This window comes from Emys orbicularis, chromosome 1 (assembly GCF_028017835.1).
Source record: "Emys orbicularis isolate rEmyOrb1 chromosome 1, rEmyOrb1.hap1, whole genome shotgun sequence".
In the NCBI taxonomy this organism is placed as follows: domain Eukaryota; kingdom Metazoa; phylum Chordata; order Testudines; family Emydidae; genus Emys; species Emys orbicularis.
The window spans coordinates 122,548,302-122,566,979 of NC_088683.1; the positions used below are offsets into that span (position 1 = coordinate 122,548,302).

General features: G+C 42.5%; 1 protein-coding gene across 1 annotated transcript in view; it reads left to right on the top strand.

The window, feature by feature from the left end:
- The window catches only part of PIK3C2G (phosphatidylinositol-4-phosphate 3-kinase catalytic subunit type 2 gamma), a 321,727-nt gene that overhangs the window by 151,216 nt on the left and 151,833 nt on the right, over positions 1 to 18,678 (top strand). Inside the window, exon 18 of the mRNA XM_065420952.1 lies at positions 15,064 to 15,244. Coding sequence (XP_065277024.1) covers positions 15,064 to 15,244 — 181 coding nt within the window. The remainder of the gene's footprint in view (positions 1 to 15,063; positions 15,245 to 18,678) is intronic.

The following is an 18,678-nucleotide window of genomic DNA, read 5'->3' on the forward strand; positions in this document are numbered from 1 at the left end:
AGAGCCTCATGTTTAACTTTCTATAGTGTTCCATGCAACCTAAGGACCAGCCTTGGCTGGATGAGACTATCATGCTGAAAATTGTACAGATGTGAGCTCAGAGCCCAGAGCAGTCATAGACTGTCAAGCAATGTGTTTGACTGAAATGCCTGCCACCTATAGTAATTAATGCCAATGATTGACTTCTTGCACACATGGGTATGGTGAAAAGTACTCCTTCATGTCTCTTGGTGATTCCTGGATGCAGCCAATGTTCTAACACATCTGTAGCCAAGAGGGATTTTGTTTCCAAAATCAGAATGAAGGTAAATGGCTAGTTTATCTGCAGAACCTCTGCAAATGACACTGTAGTAAAGATATCAATTTTTAGTTGTCAATAGAAACTTAGAAATAACTACAGGATGAAATCAAATGGAAGCACACTTGAATTTTTCTTTCTTAATGTGATGAAAGTAAAGGGGCTACAGTCAATCCTGCTTAATTGAACAGCAATGTATTTTTTCACATTATCTGGGATTTTTAAAAAATACGATCCCTTCACCAGAAGAAAATTAAATCACCAAAATGGATGATTTAAAAATGAAATTTTAAAAAGAAATTTCTTGAATGTTCCATTCTGCCCATATCATCATTTCACATGGTTGTACATAAAAAATGCAACTAGACTGAAAACATAACATTTGATAATGAGATTATTTGAATAAATCAAAAGCTGCTTTCACTGTAAGGTAACATACATCATAAATGACACTAAATGCTGTTTCCAATGTTAAATGGGGAATTCTTTAATGTCAATTGATATTTAATGGGTACAATTGCACTGAGTTAGTACAAAATTGTTTGATGCACTGAAAACAAATTCCATTAAGTGAACTTATACTAAACGCTCAACCATGTTTTGGTTGGTGTGACAGCTGCTATTTTGGCCAGTGAGGCGCAGGGATTGAAACAGGGACTTCCAGAGCCAAATCCATGAGTGTCTACAAATCACAACATTGTGTGTGTGTGTGTGTGTGTGTGTGTGTGTGTGTGTGTGTGTGTGTGTGTGTGTGTGTGTGTGTGTGGAAAGAGTGCAATTTCTGGCTCAGAAATGAGGTCCTATTAATTAAATTTTATATTTTCCAAATGTACTATGAGACAGAATCTCAATGACTCGTGTAACCAACAATTATCCTGCACTCTTCTATTGATGGGTCAGTCAGTCAGAAAGATTGAAAGCAGCCTTGGTGGCAAATATTCTTTCATTTTGCCAGTGTTTTGTACTATACATCACCCATTTGGTGCTTTGTCACATGATGGTGATATGCAAATGCAAAAACAAGTCATAGCTTAGCAAAAGCACACATCGGTTCCTTTTCCTGGGTCTGTTTTCAGTTCACATACAAAAGGTGTACACCTACAGGCTTGCTTTATGGCCAGGAGTGTGTGAAACAGCAGCTCAGTGGTGGAGACTCACTCCAAAGAGCTTTTCTATGCTGCCTTATAAATGCCACCATTTCTACACTGCCACATTTCAGCTGTTAGGGAAGGATGATCTGATGCTATCTGTATTAACTTCTGATGCTCCAGACAGTTGCTCACTCAGCTGAGTATAGCATCTAAAGAGAAATGGAAAGAGTACAGTTGAGCTTGCTGTTTTCCACCCTTCTGTCCATATTATGGCTGTCCCCATCATGGATTCAGTAGGAGCACAGAGAGGACAAGGTGCCCAGGCTGTTCTACACTACGGGGGGGGGGGATCGATCTAAGTTACGCAACTTCAGCTACATGAATAACATAGCTGAAGTTGTCTTTACTGCGGTGTGTCGATGGGAGTGTCTTTACTGCGGTGTGTCACTCTCCCGTCGATTCCCCTTGCGCTTCTCGTTGAGGTGGAGTACCAGAGTCAACGCTAGAACGATCGGCAGTCGATTTATCACGTCTATACTAGACACGATAAATCGACCCCTGCTGGATCGATCGCTGCCCGTTGATCCGGCCAGTAGTGTAGACAAGCCTTAACAGTGTGAGAGGAGGGCCTCTAGTGCTGCCGGCAGGTCTCTGTGTCCCAGAGGGAGTATATCTGGCCAAAGTGGAAGCAGCATGGCAAGTGGCTGCGCGGGAGGTGGGGGAGGGCACACTCTACTTGTGTACTGATACAGTACTTGCCATTGGAGAGCATGTTCCATCCCTTCACTTATCTCATTATGCTTGGAAATACTACACCTGCTTCTGCCCTAATGCTTTCTCAACATCCCCAAATGTGACTCTGAATCTGACATTCAGATCTGAGTCCCTTTTGTCACAAGAACAAATTGTAATGTCTCTCCTCTCTCCTACCCTGAGCTGCTGCTTTCCCCTGTATGATACGTAGGTACTGGCTGTGTAGGTGTAGCTCAGGCAGGCAGGGGGTGGGGGAGGGCAGTAATATTATTTTATTAACTTATAGCTGTTGCTATGGTATTCACCTTTATAGTATCAGAGCACCTCACAAGCAACAATGAAGTACGTTTCTTAACACTGCTGTGAGCTAGGAAACTTAATGTTTCTGACTAAGTTTCAAATCCCCAAAACTCAAACCAAAACTGGAAAGGGTGCAGCCCACATGAAATAAGACACTTGTTTGCGTGAACCCCTGCAAACCAAAGCTGCCGAGTTTCACATATGCCTAAACTTCCTGCAGTGAGAACTTGTGAGGCAAAGCCTATCCTCCTTTGGCCTTGGTATGGGAGGCTAAGCCCTTGGTAAGGAGAGGCAGAGTCTGACCATGAAAATAGCTATGGGCATTTAAAAACAGCAACAAAAAGTTCTCTTACAGGATTTTAAGACAAGTCTCTCTTGTTTCCATTTAGATGCTGATTCCCTCTTCTTTTTAGCAAAGCAAGTGATGGTGGGGAAGGTGGAAGGAGGTCAAAGCCAGGATATTATAAAAGAATATAAATAAATAAAATACAATGATAAAAAAGCACAGGAGCACAAGAAGGAAAGAACAAAAGGGGAAGGAAAGAGGAAAACAAAACTAAAAGGGAGAAAGGAGAAATAGAACTAGGGAGAAGGGGTATGAAGGAAACAGAAGCAGGGCTCTGTACAGTGTAAATCCTGTTCTTATAACCTGCCCCTGACAGACATGCAAAGTATAGACGTGAGCTGACAAGGGCTGGCTTTCATAAACTCCCCTGTTTAATTAGAAGAGAGGAGAGATACCATCTTGTCTGAAGAGAGCTACACAGTAAGGAGAGCTGCAGTCTGAAGAGATTTCTTCCTTCGAAGAGTTGGAATTGCGGAGGGAAGAAACTGTGTTACTGGGACCCTAGAGACTTTTTTATTGAAAAATCTGACTCCCTCACTCTGCTGCTCCCTGCAAGCAAATTAGCTTTGCTAGCTACCTTTACATTGTAAAGCACCTTCATGCCCTCCTCTATGTAACTTTCTTTATGGATGAAGTGTCTCCCAAAATTAGATTATTGGCAATCAGGGTCTCTCACAGTTTTCTATGGCTTGACTGTCTGGACCTCCATGTCTTTAGTAGGTTGTACGGCTTTAGGTCTTATTACTGTAGCCGTACCAAGGCTTTTGCACATGAGCAGAAGAGTAGCAAAGACCTAGAAAAAGAGAATCAGTATATCACTGGAAGGGCTGCAACGGATTAGCTGGAAGTGTCGAGCACTGTCACCATGACTCAGGGTCCGTTCCTGCTTCCACTCTTTGTGTGCGCTGCACGCCTGAGAAAAAGTCTGAGAGGTCCCTAATGAGCCTCAGGAGACAGATTGTCAAAGGGACTAATAGTGCCCATGTACATAATTTCAGAGTGCAGAGGAGTTCCTGCTACGCTTCCACCTGGGATATGAAATGACTACTTAGAACAGGGTACTTTGCAGTACTGTAAGGATAGTGAGATACCATGATTACTATAGTACCTACAGCAGTGAATGCTGAAAATTCATTATACCGCTTTGTGATGGGGTATACAAATCCCACACTGGACAACAGGAAGTTAAGGAGCTGCTCTGGTCTCAAGCAGCTCCACCCCGTCACATTTGCAAGGCATGCAGAGATTGGATGTAGAGCTTAAAAGGGGAGCAGAACAGTTCATTTTTGGCAGACCAGGGAAGAGAACAGACCTTCAGCTCCTGAGGAAAGGGCTGACTGAAGGCAGGAGCTTCCCAGTCGACCGCTGTCCAATGGTCCCTCCCTGAGGGAAGGGAAGGCCAGACCAGATTCTGATACACCTTAAGAGGGAATCATTCCCCTCTATTCCTATTAACTCAATTTATTTGTGTTAATTTCCCTTGCTTTTATTAATGGACTACCCTGAAGGGGGAGAGACTTTGAAGTGACCTGGCTGGAGAGCCAGGTTGCAGGAAAAGGCAGACCAGTGCAGAGACAGAATGACAGGAGACACCCAGCATGGGGAGAGCTGCTATGCCACGCCTAGCCACAAGGAGATGTCAGCAGTGCGATCCGTTCACACTCTTCCATACTCTATAGACTGGGCAGAGATGTCTAATCAGATCACAATCTCCCTTTTCTATAAGTTGGTAAAAGAAGGTTGGTAGGGCCACCAGCTGGACAGGATGTGTGCAAGCAGCTGGTCTCATCTCCCAGGGGCTCCAGGGATGCAGTGTATCAACAAGGTCTCTGGATACATGCAGAAACAGCTGGTGTCTTTCTCTCCATGCACTAGGGATTGTGGACTAGTGACAGGCGAGAGCTAGTAACATGGGGAAGCAGATGGTGCAGTCTCCGAATGCTCCAGAGGGATGGTGGAAGTAGAGAGCCACATGGGGAAGTAGCTACAGGGATGGGCTCCTGGTGTGCAGGGTTGTGCTAGACCCCTTGATTTCTTGTGTAAATTACTCAGTCACCCACACTTAGAAAATGAGGTCTCAGAAAATAAACAGTCTATCTGGACATTTCCTGCTCTGAAGTGTGAATTCCTTTGAATAACATTTTAGCTCATGGTTTCAACCCCCTCAAAAAAACAAACAAACACAAACAAACAAAAACACACAGGATGGGTAAAGCTCTAGGATTGTAAATGACTTTACTGGTTCTTGTTCTGGTTGTATGACTGAAATCTGGTGCTGTTCCTCAGATGAGTGATCCAAGGCCATAATGGCTATCTAGAACGTTAATTTTACTTTTCTTTTCTTTTTTTAAAAAAACAGAAGCTTATTGTGTATTAATGTCAAAAAAGTGCAGTGTCTTAAAGGAAAGTTAATCAGAGTCCTTCAGGATAAATCAGGTTTAATTCTGTCTCATTTTTCTGTAAATCCTGATTGTCCGATGCATACAGAACTGTTCAGAATCAGCTCTGTCTGATTCATTTTGTTTTATAATGTCATAAAGGATTTTTTGTTCCAGCTGTGAAGCTAATGGAAAGTTACAGAAGCTATCCAAAGCCATTTTAGTAGACATGAACTACCCAAACAATGGGAGGGGAGAAATGTTCCTCTAAGCACTCTTCCTTTCGATATATTACAGTGATGACTGTGGTCCAGATTCAGACACTGTGTAAAGCAGCGCATCTCCATTGGCTTTAATGGAGCTACACATACTTGTACTAGGGTTGAGTTTAGCCTTTTATTTATATGGCTTCAAAGTAGACTAGCCACAACCACTCTATGGGCCAAATTCACTGCTAACATATGCAGGCCTCACTCCACCAAAGTTGCTGGTGCTGGGTCTGCATATTCTACTGGTGAACTTAGCACCCCCATACATACACTCTCATTCATTACAAGCCTACAATGCAATTGCACATGAGAAGACGGTCCTTTCATCTATACCTGGAATGACCGCCTGGTTTCACTCCATGATTCACAAATTGATGGTGACCTTTTACAGTGATATGTGACTTGTAGCTCTCAAGCTTACCGGAGTGAGGCATTGCATGACAGTCTGACAATAATGTGGCATTTGCCCCAAGAAGAATGTCCATTTGAAACAAACACAGAGGCATGGGTTGGCACTTATAAGGTAAGATATGAGTGGCAATGACATAGAACCATTTCTCAGTGAACTCTAAAACAATTTTGCTCCATTCATAACCTTTATTCTGCTCTTAAGATGTTAAATGTAACGAACTTGTTACGCACTTTTTTGTATTCTGGATACAAAACAAATAAAAGGAAGTTCTTCTTCACGCAGCGCACAGTCAACTTGTGGAACTCCTTACCTGAGGAGGTTGTGAAGGCTAGGACTATAACAATGTTTAAAAGGGGACTGGATAAATTCATGGTGGCTAAGTCCATAAATGGCTATTAGCCAGGATGGGTAAGAATGGTGTCCCTAGCCTCTGTTCGTCAGAGGATGGAGATGGATGGCAGGAGAGAGATCACTTGATCATTGCCTGTTAGGTTCACTCCCTCTGGGGCACCTGGCATTGGCCACTGTCGGTAGACAGATACTGGGCTAGATGGACCTTTGGTCTGACCCAGTACGGCCTTTCTTATGTTCTTATGTTCATTTTGTGCTTTTGTGACTCCTCCTGGTTCTGTGGATGAGGAGTTGGTTCTTCAGCTTTTAGAGGCTGAGACCACTCAAGAAATGAGCCTGAGTTTCAGAATTCATATTGGGATTACAGACATCCCATTGTTTAGGAGCGTTATCCTTGGAGTTTTGTCCTGGCACTTCATTAAGATGGGGCCATTAGTGAAACTTGAATCCTGATTCTGCTTCTGAACTCCCACAACATTCAGCAGTGTTTGTATGCAGAGTTTGGTTTGGGATAATCACTAATCCTGTTAGGTTGGCTTTTTTAAGTATTGGCTTATTAGTGCAACAATGGTTTGCCGAGATGCTAATTCTGTTCTGTCTGTTTTACTGAGGATTGGTGAAAAGCAACCATTCTCTTGACTGCCAAATAAACTTTGTGTGCCTCAAGTTTAACTATCACATCCAATACCTATTGTGCAACAATGCTACACTGTTAAAAAGTCACTGACGTCTAGGCATCTGTTCTAGGTTATATTTTAAAAGAAATTAGCCTACTATGAATAGAAATGTCATGACAATTTTAAAACAAAATTTCAGTGGAAACAGCTGTATTTTTTGGTTAAGTATTCAAGATCAGTGTTTTGAAACACAGACCAAAGAGTACTGTTCTAGCTGAAAACCAGCAAGTGAAACTGACTGCAGTTTCATTGTCTGAGCTGTGTGAAGTACCAAAAGTATACTGTTGCTGTGCACTGTTAAACATGTTTCATATTCCACCCCACATGATTCATCTAAAAACAGTTAAACATTTAAAAATTAAATATGAAATAAAATTTAACCATTTAAAACATTCATCTAATACATCAGCATTTAGTAGGAAGTTAGCCAAATAGCCTCAACAAGTCACCATTAATTCTCTCCTTTCTCTGTAAAAAGAGGGATGAGGTCTAAAATGAGCCAGACAAGCTAGAATACTTTTCTGTCACTTGTCTTGTGACTCCATCAGTTTGTGGATGGTTTAAGTTCTCATTTGAAACCAAAGAGTTTTTAGCCCTTCTATGTGTTTGAATTCCTTCTCAGACATGGAATGGTGCACGGGTGTTTTCCTAAATCTACAGATAATGCCTGATACAGTAGCTCTGAGAGAGAGTACCTGACCATCTCAGCTGACTCTGAAGCCTAAGGAAAACAAAATACATGCCAATATTAACTTTCATTTCTGGTCACTTTATCAGGAACATCCTGCCTACTTGAGGTGGATAACACAAGTTAGAGATGAAAAAGATAGGGGTCATATAGTCAATTCACAGTGCATGATGTTCCCCAAGATGTTAGATGTTAGATGGGTCTGAGTGGTATAGATTGTTTGTTTATTTTTGTCTTTCTCCTCTGTTGCTCAGCTGGTTGCTACATTTCAATAGCTGTATACAGAATGGTGGAGGGCCACTCTGAGGATAAGCCACTTTGATCTCATCTGTTAACTGGTCTTCTCATGGCCTTGTCTTCTACTAATCCAGAATTTTCCTCCCTGTGTGCGTGGTCCCCTCTGCAATTCCCAAGTTATCTTTTCCAGTGTTTTTCCACTTCTGGAAGCATTGCCTCGGCGGTTGGACACCAAACTGTTTTTAAGGGCCACAGAGAGAATAATTTGTATACCCCTGCCTTCCAAAACAAGTGGGTATGGCTCCTCTTTCCTTCTCTCTGAATTGGCAAAGGGCCACCCCATGAGAAGACCAATTAAAAAGTGAGACAAATTTGGCCTGTTTTAGGCCCATTCTACATGTCTAGAGATATGCATGTAGATATGTAGGCACAGGGGTGTGTTTGTAAAGATCTTCATGAGTCTTTAGAATCTACAGTTTCTATATAACGTATGCTATGTTGATACCATTATCAAAGGGATTATTCCTGTTATCTTTGGTGGGTGTGCAGAATTGTAATTAGCTGGAAAGGAACCTTGTGGAATCTAACCTTCCTTCAGGAGAGAAAAAGGAAAAACTAATAAGAGTATAATCTTAAAAATTTTACTTGCGACTGGGTAATTAGTAGCAGTGAGTCAAGTATCAGAGGGGTAGCTGTGTTAGTCTGAATCTGTGAAAAGCAACAGAGGGTCCTGTGGCACCTTTAAGACTAACAGAAGTCCTGTTAGTCTTAAAGGTGCCACAGGACCCTCTGTTGCTTTTTAGTAGCAGTGAGTTGCCCACTCTTCCTCACTGCCCTTCACATGTGCTGCAGGTATTACATTTCTGTGACTTATTTGTCACATCTATGATTCTAATCCCTGTGAGCAACCTGCAATGGCATTTAACAATACTGTACTCAGACCCCACCCCACCCCACCTCCTGACTCTCCTCAGTGCATCCTAGCAGCCTAAAATATTTTCTCCTGGGTTCTCATTAAAATTCAGATTGTTCTTTCTTTTCTTATGTTTTGTGCATATGCCATAGCTTGATGCATTTTGAGAACATCAAAGATGTCTTGAGAGTGTTGCAGGACATGCCTGTATATACCAAGGTGGGTGCCTCCCTTAGACACAGGGCCTGTACCCCTCTGGAGAAACAACCATTTTGTATGCTAACCTATTGACAAATACTGGGGACTGTGTGATGACATCATTTAAAAGCATTCATTTCTATACTAAGCCTTGGTGTCCTGCAGTAATGTCCTTTCCTTCTCTGACTCAGCCTGCTTCCAGCTGAGTAAAACAGAGGATTAAAGAAACAGGAGTAATCTGTATATTTACAACAAAACATGAATAATACCTCTGTCAAAATATTCAAAAGTGACTAGTGATGCTGGGTGCCTTGGTTTTCAAGTGCCCAATCTGGGACACCTTAAAGGGGCCTGATTTTCCGAGTATGAGTGCACTCAGGTCTTTTAAAGTTCTCATCAACTGAGACACCCACAATCACTCGTCACTTTTGAAAATGGAAGTTTTTGTCATGTTTTATTGTGTATGCATAGTGTATGTGCTGGTATATACAGTGGATATATAGATAAATACACCAAACCAGCTTATTAAATAGAAACATTAATTTGTCCTTATCACTGTCTAGGGCTCTTAGAAGTTTTACCAACCATGCCTCACTTATGAACTTCAGGCAAATTGTGTTTCTCGTGTCCCTTTTATCTGTTAAGGGCCTGCAACCCCACAGTAAGCTATTTGGGAATCCTTGCTCTCCTTTACCACATCATTGAACTTCAAGTCAGAGTCCTTCCTCTCTTAGCCTCCTTGTGACATTCCCCAGCCTGTGATCTATTGACAGTGAGTCTATAACCACCTATCTTGCTCTGGTCAAAGTCAAGTATCAAAGTAAGGATGAGGAGATTGGAGAAGAGCCCATCCATAGAAGGAGAACTTCATCTGTTTTCCTATTGCTGTTCCACAAGACCCCTATGGTGCAGGATTGCAGGCCTGGAATATAAGCAAGATTCCAGGGTTAGTTCTCATATGCAGCCTTCTGTAGCAAACATCAGAGGCTAAATGTGAGTTTTTCCCTGACTTTGAGTCATTCTAATTACAGTGCATTCCCATTGGGACAACAGCGATTGGTGTGTCCAGTTGTGTCTTGGAAATGTCATTCGTGTCTTGATGATTATGTTCATCCTGTGATTTCATAGGGCACAGCTTCTCCTATCTCTGCCTGGTTCTCAGACTGCAGTGGATGTGTGGGGATGTGTGGGCCAGGCGACAGTGAAGACAGAATTGCAATTGCTTATTTGTTCAGTTGCAGAGTAAACACTACAGCAAAACCCAGAATGAGTCATTACATTAAAGGCTGACCTTTGATATCCACCTTGTTTTGTTTTTATAAAATGAAGCTGAAAGTCAAATCTAGTTAATTCGAATCATTTTGCAAATTAAGGTCAATACTGTGGCTTTTAAAAGCACATCTGTGAGGAGTGAGTGGTAGGGAGTTGCATTGCCTGAGCTGCAGTTCCTGGATGTATTTTGTCAGCAGAGCACTGAGGTGGACAGAATCTCTCTGAAGAGATACTGTAAAGAGGGGCACACTCCATTTCTGCAACTGCCGTGTGCTGAAACTGTGCAGCATGTGTTCTCCTCCAGTACTGGCCTCCAGCTGTTGCAGAAGTGGACTGCATGATCATGACAGCTGCTCCACCTTCCTGCACAGCTTGGGCTCACGAAACACAAGTATCAAAATTTTGACTCTTCCCCTCTCCTCTGTGTCCCTCCCCCCACCTCCGGCTTATGCATGAGCAGCTGGAATCTGGTCCTAAACCCCTTTTCAACTTAAAAGGAAACATTTATCAAGTACATGCATGTGCTAAGATTATTAGAGTTTACTTCTCCTGGAGCTTGGCCATAACGATAAACTAAAAATGGATCAAATAGGTTGATCTTTCCTATACAGGAAGTCTCTCTATTTAAAATAGAAAAAGTTGCTTTTCCTGGTTCCAATGAATTCCAAACTATGGATTCATTAAAGGAAAGGTATCTCAGTACTGTGTATTTAAGAAGAAAGGTCACTGAATCCTAAAAGGAATATTTCATACAGGAGAAGGTAGCCTTCATAGTTTCTTTAAATTGATACCATAAGAAAAAGAGAGCTGAATTCATATGATTTATGCTCTCAGGGCCAAATTCAGAAACAAGTATAAGTGGGTATAAAGAATTCTAAAATGGTATGAGTTGTAGTGCTCCAGCCCATTCAGCATGTAGATTACACTAATTTAGAAATCCTTAAACTCTCCCACATACTATTTTTTTCCAAATGGCCCCAGCCTCCTTCAGTGCCCAGGATGGACCGTGCTCAGGGAATGAGTTAACAGGGCCAGCTCTAGGCACCAGCAAACCAAGCACATGCTTGGGGTGGCACAATTTCAGAGGCGGCATTCCTGACACTTTGGCAGTTGCCCTCCCAGAGGTTTTTTTGTTTTGTTCTGTTTTTTTTTGCTTGGGGCAGCAAAAAAACCTAGAGCCGGCCCTGTAAGTCAAGTATTAAAAGGAAGACTCCTTCCTCATTTGTCGCATTAGTTGGAATGTGTGTACTAGTTGAGGTACTGGGGCAGGGGACTGCAAAAAGAGAGGTGACAGTCTCATGGTTAAGGCAGTTGAATGTTACGCTGGAGAACTGGATTCTATCCCTACCTCTGCCCTGGAGTTCCTATGGAATGCTGGGCAAGTTACTGAAACCAAACACATTTAGTAGTTGTGTTTCTCATTTTCTGGGTGTCTGACTCGAGACACCTGACTTGAGATTTGCAAAACTGTTGAGCATTCATAATTGCAACTGAAGTCAATGGGAGCTGTGCGCTGAACAAATAAAGTGCTATAAAATGCTAATTTCTCTGAAAAATCAGGCCTTAGGCATCTCAAATAGGACATTCAAAATTATCAGACACTTTGGAAATTAATGCCTCTCAGCCTCTGTTCCCAGTTGGTAAAATGGGAATAATAATACCACCTTACCTCACAGGCATTTTGGAAGATAAAGTAATTAATGTTTGTGAAGCACTTACATACTATAGTGATGAGCACCAGAGAAAAACCTCTGTGGAAATTAATAGTTCTGTTTTACAGAGCAGGATTTGAATAGTGTGCAGTAAATAAGGCCTTTGAACAATGAGGAAAAAACAAAATATTGCATGAGGATCAGTGAACGAGCACTTATTCTCCTGTGCACTGAATGAAGCAAGTGTCAGGGGCCTGAGCTGAAATGCAGATCTGTTGGCTCCTTGTATCCAATCTTGCAGGCCAGTCAGTCAAGTGATTCTGCAGCCACCCAGCTGGCCTCATTAATCAGGCTGAGGGCTGAGCCGGCTAGCCCCAGGCTGAGTTGGGGGAACTAAAGCCCACAGTTCCTGACAGAAGTTGTTCTGTGGGGGGAAAATAGTATGTAATGATGTAATTAAAGACTGTATCAGAATGCATATGCATGAGGGAGCCAAAATTAAAGGTTGAACAGGCATCCTTAATTCTGGCATTTCCTAACTTTTGAGTGTTTGACTTCGCAACGTTGACATTCTCTTCACAACTTTTTTGTATGTAATGGGTATATATTCAAGTCATCTCTGAGCTGAGATCATTTTCTGTTGCTACAGGAAATGTGAACGGTACTTCTACAAATTTAAACATTCAATTCTGAGAGCCAAAGTGGCATGGTCTTTTTGTGGAACACTTTAACCATGGTGTTGTGTCTGTACTTTCATCACATCAAGTGGATGGAACACATTTTGTTTTTAAGAAAATGTCATGGAAGATAATGAACAACATCCGAGAAATATGGTTGAAACTCACCCTGTTGCAAAGGGGTGATAGAAGATTTACACAGCCCCTTTACCCCGTGGTACATTCGTGGCCCTGGCAGTGCAGTCATGCAGAGAGACCTTTGCACATCATGTGACGAGGGCTCTATACTCACTCTGAATAGGCTAATGCAGAGTGGGTAGGAACAGCCCCTTGTGATTACACAGATTTAGTGGGCTGAACTGCATGCAGGGCGGCATGATCCTAGGTAGGAACAGCAGCCCCAAAGAGCATACCGGCAGGAGTAAATAGTACCCTGCTTCAGCCCAGTCTTGTTACTCACACAAAAGCTATTTACTCTGGCTTTGTGGAAAGGGTGAATTTCACCTCCTGTGAGTTAGGTAAGCTAGAAGTGATGTGTTTAGCTATTCGAGTGAGTGAGGGTGGCAACAGAAGCTCTGCCACTAAGAGTGTGGAGTCTGTCTGTATGCTGGAATTTATCTCCCACAAGACAGTGCACTGACAATTCATATTCTCGTTCAGCCCAGAATATAATTATTTGTTTGCAATAGACTATAGTAAGAAGGGTCATTTCCAACTCCTAGGGGGAGAGAAGATGACAAACTAACTTACTTGTATCTCCTCTCTTACATGTCTAGGCATTACTAGCAGAACACTACAGGTACTTTCAGTGTTTGCAGTGCTTACAAACCTGTAAAAATTCAGATTCTTTATGCTATTGGGAAAGTTTGTCAGAAACCAGCAGGTGATATTATTCTGTATTGAATTGTCACTTTGTCTGGGTGGCAGAGGAAGCTCCAGGGGAGCAATTGTCTTCATAAAAGACAACGAAGAGAACAAAAAGTCAGCAGGGAAAAATATGTAAAATCCTTACACTCTACTTTTATTCAATTAAATCAGAACAGAGATTTCAGGCACAAAATATATAAATGCTTGGCTGTGGTAGCTTTATTGTAATGCATTGACAAAAAGGGGCAGAGCTAAGGGGCGTAGGGGAGCCCCAACTCATGTTCTGACATCAGTGCAGTAAAATCTTTTCTCTGCTAATGTGTGTCATATTAATATGTGTATGCATGTTGTTTCCTTTAACCCTTAAAAAACTGGATAGGTTTCAGGTGGATAACCTCAGATAAATAAAGCTGTTCTTAGGGTTCAGTGGCCAGGTCAGCTGGGGAAGCTAGTTTGGGGATCAGGCAGGGTTACTGGCAGAGTGAGGTTTTTTGGGGCGTCGGGTTGTGGGAGGATCATGAGACTGGGAGTGGTCTAATGCTGCTTATGGAAGGGGAGAAGAACGAATCAGGAGATGGGCAGAAAGCTGATGATAAATTAGCCCTATATCTACGCAGACCAACAAAAAGATGACTTTTTTTCAGTCAAACAAGTATACACCAAGATCAGCTCAAATGATCTTAAAGGTGTTGAACTGTGTCTACTTGGAAGTTAAAGGTGCGGGGGCGGGAGGGTTTCGAATAGAGTTAAATAAAATCAATTGAAAAAAGCATATTTTTTCCCTATGTGGACAGGGCTGTGGATGGAGGAGAAAATTGGATGAGGCTCAAAAGATTAATATACTTTTTCCTTTACCGCACCCCCTAGTCAATACATGTTGACAATGTCTCAAGCCATAAAACTTCCCCAAAGTTCATCAGAATCAGAACTGGGTTTTTAGTCCGGATCCACTTCTGACAAAGAAGAGATGGATGCAGTGGATGCACATAAAAAGTTAACTAGGAGTTTAGAGGTTTATGGATTTCAGGAATATTCCTGCACTTAAAAATGGTGAATACAGCTGAAACTATAGCACCCGTAAGACCAATATGAACTTTTAAAATGTATCCACTGTATGCAAGGTCTGTGTGTGCACGTGTGCAGTTGCCAGGGTGGGTATTTTGTATATACACCTCTATCTCGATATAACGCTGTCCTCGGGAGCCAAAAAATCTTACCGCATTATAGGTGAAACTGTGTTATATTGAACTTGCTTTGATCCACCGGAGTGTGCTCCCCCCCCCCCCTCGGAGCACTGCTTTACCGCGTTATATCCGAATTCGTGTTATATCGGGTCACATTATATCGGGGTAGCGGTGTATGTATAAAACTGGACAAAAGAAAGTAGAAAATACATTCCTCTGACAAATGTTTCTTTTAGAAATAAGAAGCAAGTCAGGAACTGCTCTGTGGATGGCAATAAGAAATAGGTTCCTATCGATTTTACACTCTTGGAATCTCATTAGTTATCAGATGGAACTTGACTACTGCCAACAAATAAACAACATTTTTTTCATTCTCTCCTGTTAAACTGCCCAAAGCCACCAAATACAGATTAGTCTGGAGTACGTCATTGTTCTTGTTAGAGGTGGTATAAAAAAAATCATTTTTAGGTACAAAACTTTTTTCTCCATCCTCCCTTCAGGCTGTTAAAGGATGCACAGAATGAAGCTCATTTCAAAAGCTGGTATCAGAAACTACTAGCTGCTGTCCAATTCTGCGCAGGAAAAACCTTAAATGATGAGTTTTCTAAGGAGAGGAAACTTATCAAAATTCTGGGAGATGTTGCTGAAAAAGTGAAGGCTGCCAGCGACCCCAAAAAACAGGTTTGTTAAGAATTTTTTTTCCCTTCTCTAAGTTTTGTACGAATAACTTTTCATTTTGAAGCGATAGCATCTCTCTCCTAAATTGCCTTTTGTTATACTAAATAGCTCCATATTTTGAACAAAAAGTCCCCCAAAGTTTGTGCTATTCTGCACTCGTACACATTTATTGGTTTGTTTCCTTTTGTGGGAGGAACATAAACTCTGCCTTCTAATTAGTGTGTGCATAAATCCCAAGGCTAAGCTTCTTAATTATGTAAGAATGGGTACCATTCCAAGCTTCCAGTTTGCCTTGGCAAAGCACATAAACACCTCAGTATTTGTGGTAGTCTATATACTTAGCATAGTGGTCACCAAGAATCCTATAATAATGTTAAATATTTGTAAAGGCATTTGTAAACATTTTAACAGCCACAACTGTAAACTATTTTTAATGAGCTGTAATCCCTGAGCCACAGTTACTGTCTTTGGCCCATATTCATATCAAAATATCCATAACCTTTTGAGCCACATCACTAAAGGTGGCCAAGAATGAGGTCTCCAACACCCATCAATCTATTAACCAAGGTAAAGCCCAAACCTCCTCTGAAAATGTTTGTCTTTTGAACTTAGTTTGCTTATAGCAGGGAGATCTCAAGACTCTAGTGCAGCGGTTCTCAAACTTTAGCAACATGAGGACCCTCATTTGATTTAAAAAATTTTGGGGACCTTCCCAAGCCTCCCCACTCAGCCCTTGCCCTGCCCCTTCTCCAAGGCCATGCCCCCTGCTCACTCCATCCACCCTCCCTCTGTTGCTCGCTCTCCCCCACCCTCACTCACTTTCACCAGGCTGGGGCACGGGGTTGGTGTTCAGGAGGGGGTGCAGACTCTGGGAGGGAGTTTGGGTGTGGACTCTGAGCTGGGGCAGGTGGTAGGGGTGTGGGAGTGGGTGAGGTCTCCGACTGGGTGGCGCTTACCTCAGGCTGCCCCCAAAAGAGATGGAGGGGGCCAGGGGGTCTCCGTGCACTGCCCCTGCCCTCAGGCACTGCCCCTGCAGCTCCCATTGGCTGCAGTTTCTGGCCAATGGGAGTTGCAGAATTGGCACTCACGATAGGGGCAGCACGCAGAGACCCCCTGCCCCGCCAGAGCCTCAGGGACATATCGGCCGCTTCTGGGACCAGTGCAGAGCCAGGGCAGGTAGGAAGTCTGCCTTAGCCCCACTGCACCGCCAGACTTCTATCATGCAGGAGGCACTGGAGGCATGGAGGAGGTGGAGGGAGGGAGGGGGAAGAATTGATCAGCGGGGCCCGCGGACCCCCTTGGGGCCCCCCAGGGGTCCGCAGATCCCAGTTTGAGAAACGCTGCTCTAGTATTTAGTGTCTCTTTAAAAGTTTAATGTTAGATCTCTGGGAGAAGCTAAGTGCTTCCTTTGAGATGCTGAGCATCCTCAATTCTCAACAAAGCCAATGGGAGCGGAGGGTATTTAACATCTCAAAGGAGGCACTGTAAACCTCCCACATCGCACCCAGCAATAGATAGAAGATGTATTCCCTGTTCCAAAGGGCATCTTGTCCAACATATGTAGTTTGCATGTAGCTAGGCACATTCTAAGTTTAGCCCACTTGGTTACTGAAGTAACCATTATTGTTACTTAGCTGATGTCTAAACTCTTTCTTGCTGAGATCTCAACCAGACAGACCAGAGAGCCAAATAAAGTTAAGACCTACCACTGCATGTTGTCAGAGTCTGGACTAAGGACTCAAGGATTTCTAAAAGAGAGACAGAAAACGTAGACTCATAGATTTTAAGGTCAGAAGGGACCATCATCATCATCTAGTCTGAGCTCCTGCACAGTGCAGGCCACAGAACTTCACCCACCCACTCCTGTAATAGACCCCTAACCTCTGGCTGAGTTACTGAAGTCCTCAAATCATGGTTTAAAGACTTCAAGTTACAGAGAATCCACCATTTACACCAATTTAAACCTGCAAGTGACCCATGCCCTGTGCTGCGGAGGAAGGCAAAAAAAAAAAAAAAAAAAAAAGAATCCCAGGGTCTCTGCTAATCTGACCTGGAGGAAAATTCCTTCCCAATCCCAGATATGATGATCAGTTAGACCCTGAGCTTGTGGGCAAGACTCAGCAGCCAGACATCTGGGAAAGAGTTCTCTGTTGTAACTCAGAGCCCTCCCCATCTAGTGTCCCATCACCGGCTGTTGGAGATATTTGCAGCTAGCAGTTGCAAATCAGTTACATGCTATTGTAGGCAGTCTCATCATACCACCCCCTCCATACATTTATCAAGATCAGTCTTGAAGCCAGTTTTTGCCCCCACTGCTCCCCTTGGAAGGCTGCTCCATAACTTCACTCCTCTAATGGTTAGATACCTTGCCTAATTTCAAGCCTAAACTTGTTGATGGGCAAGTTTATATCCATTTGTTCTTGTGTCCACATTGGCACTTAACTTCAATAACTCCTCTCCCTCCTTGGTATTCATCCCTCTGATGTATTTATAGAGAGCAATCATATCTCCCCTCAGCCTTCTTTTGGTTATGCTAAACAAGCCAACCTCTTTGAGTCTCCTTTCATAAGATTGGTATTCAATTGCTCAGATCTCCTAGTAACCCTTCTCTGCACCTGTTCCATCTTTCTTCAACTTGGAAGATCAGAACTGCACACAATATTCCAGATGAGGTCTCACCAGTGCTTTGAATAATGGTACTAACATTTCCCTATCTCTACTGGAAATACCTCGCCTCATGCATCCTAGGACTGCATTAGCCTTTTTCATAGCCGTATCACATTGTCATCCTGTGATCAACCAATACACCCAGGTCTTTCTCTTCCTCTGTCACTTCCAACTGATACTTCCCCATCTTATAGCAAAAATTATTGTTGTTAGTCCCTAAAAGCATGACCTTGCACTATTAAATTTCGTCCCATTTCTATTACTCCAGTTTATGAGATCATCCAGATCTTCTTGTCTGATAATCCAGTTCTCCTCTATATTGGCAATACCTCACAACTTTTGTGTCATCTGCAATTTTATTAGCACACTCCCACTTTTTGTGCCAAGGTCATTAATAAAAATGTTAAATAAGATTGGTCCCAAGACCAGTCCGCGAGGAACTCGACTAGTAACTGCCTTCCAGCATGTCAGTTCACCTTTCTGTGTGACCCATTATTGTCTCCGCTTTAACCAGTTCCTTATACACCTTTCAATTCTCATATTAATCCCCATCTTCTCCAATTTAACTAATAATTTCCCATGTGGAACTGTAGCAAATGCCTTACTGAAATCCAGGTAGATTAGATCTACTGCATTTCCTTTGTCTAAAAAAATCAGTTATCTTCTCAAAGGAGGAGGTCAGGTTGGTCTAGCACAATCTATCTTTTGTCAAACCATTTTGTATTTTATCCCAATTCCTGTTTACCTCTATGTCCTTAACTACTTTCTCT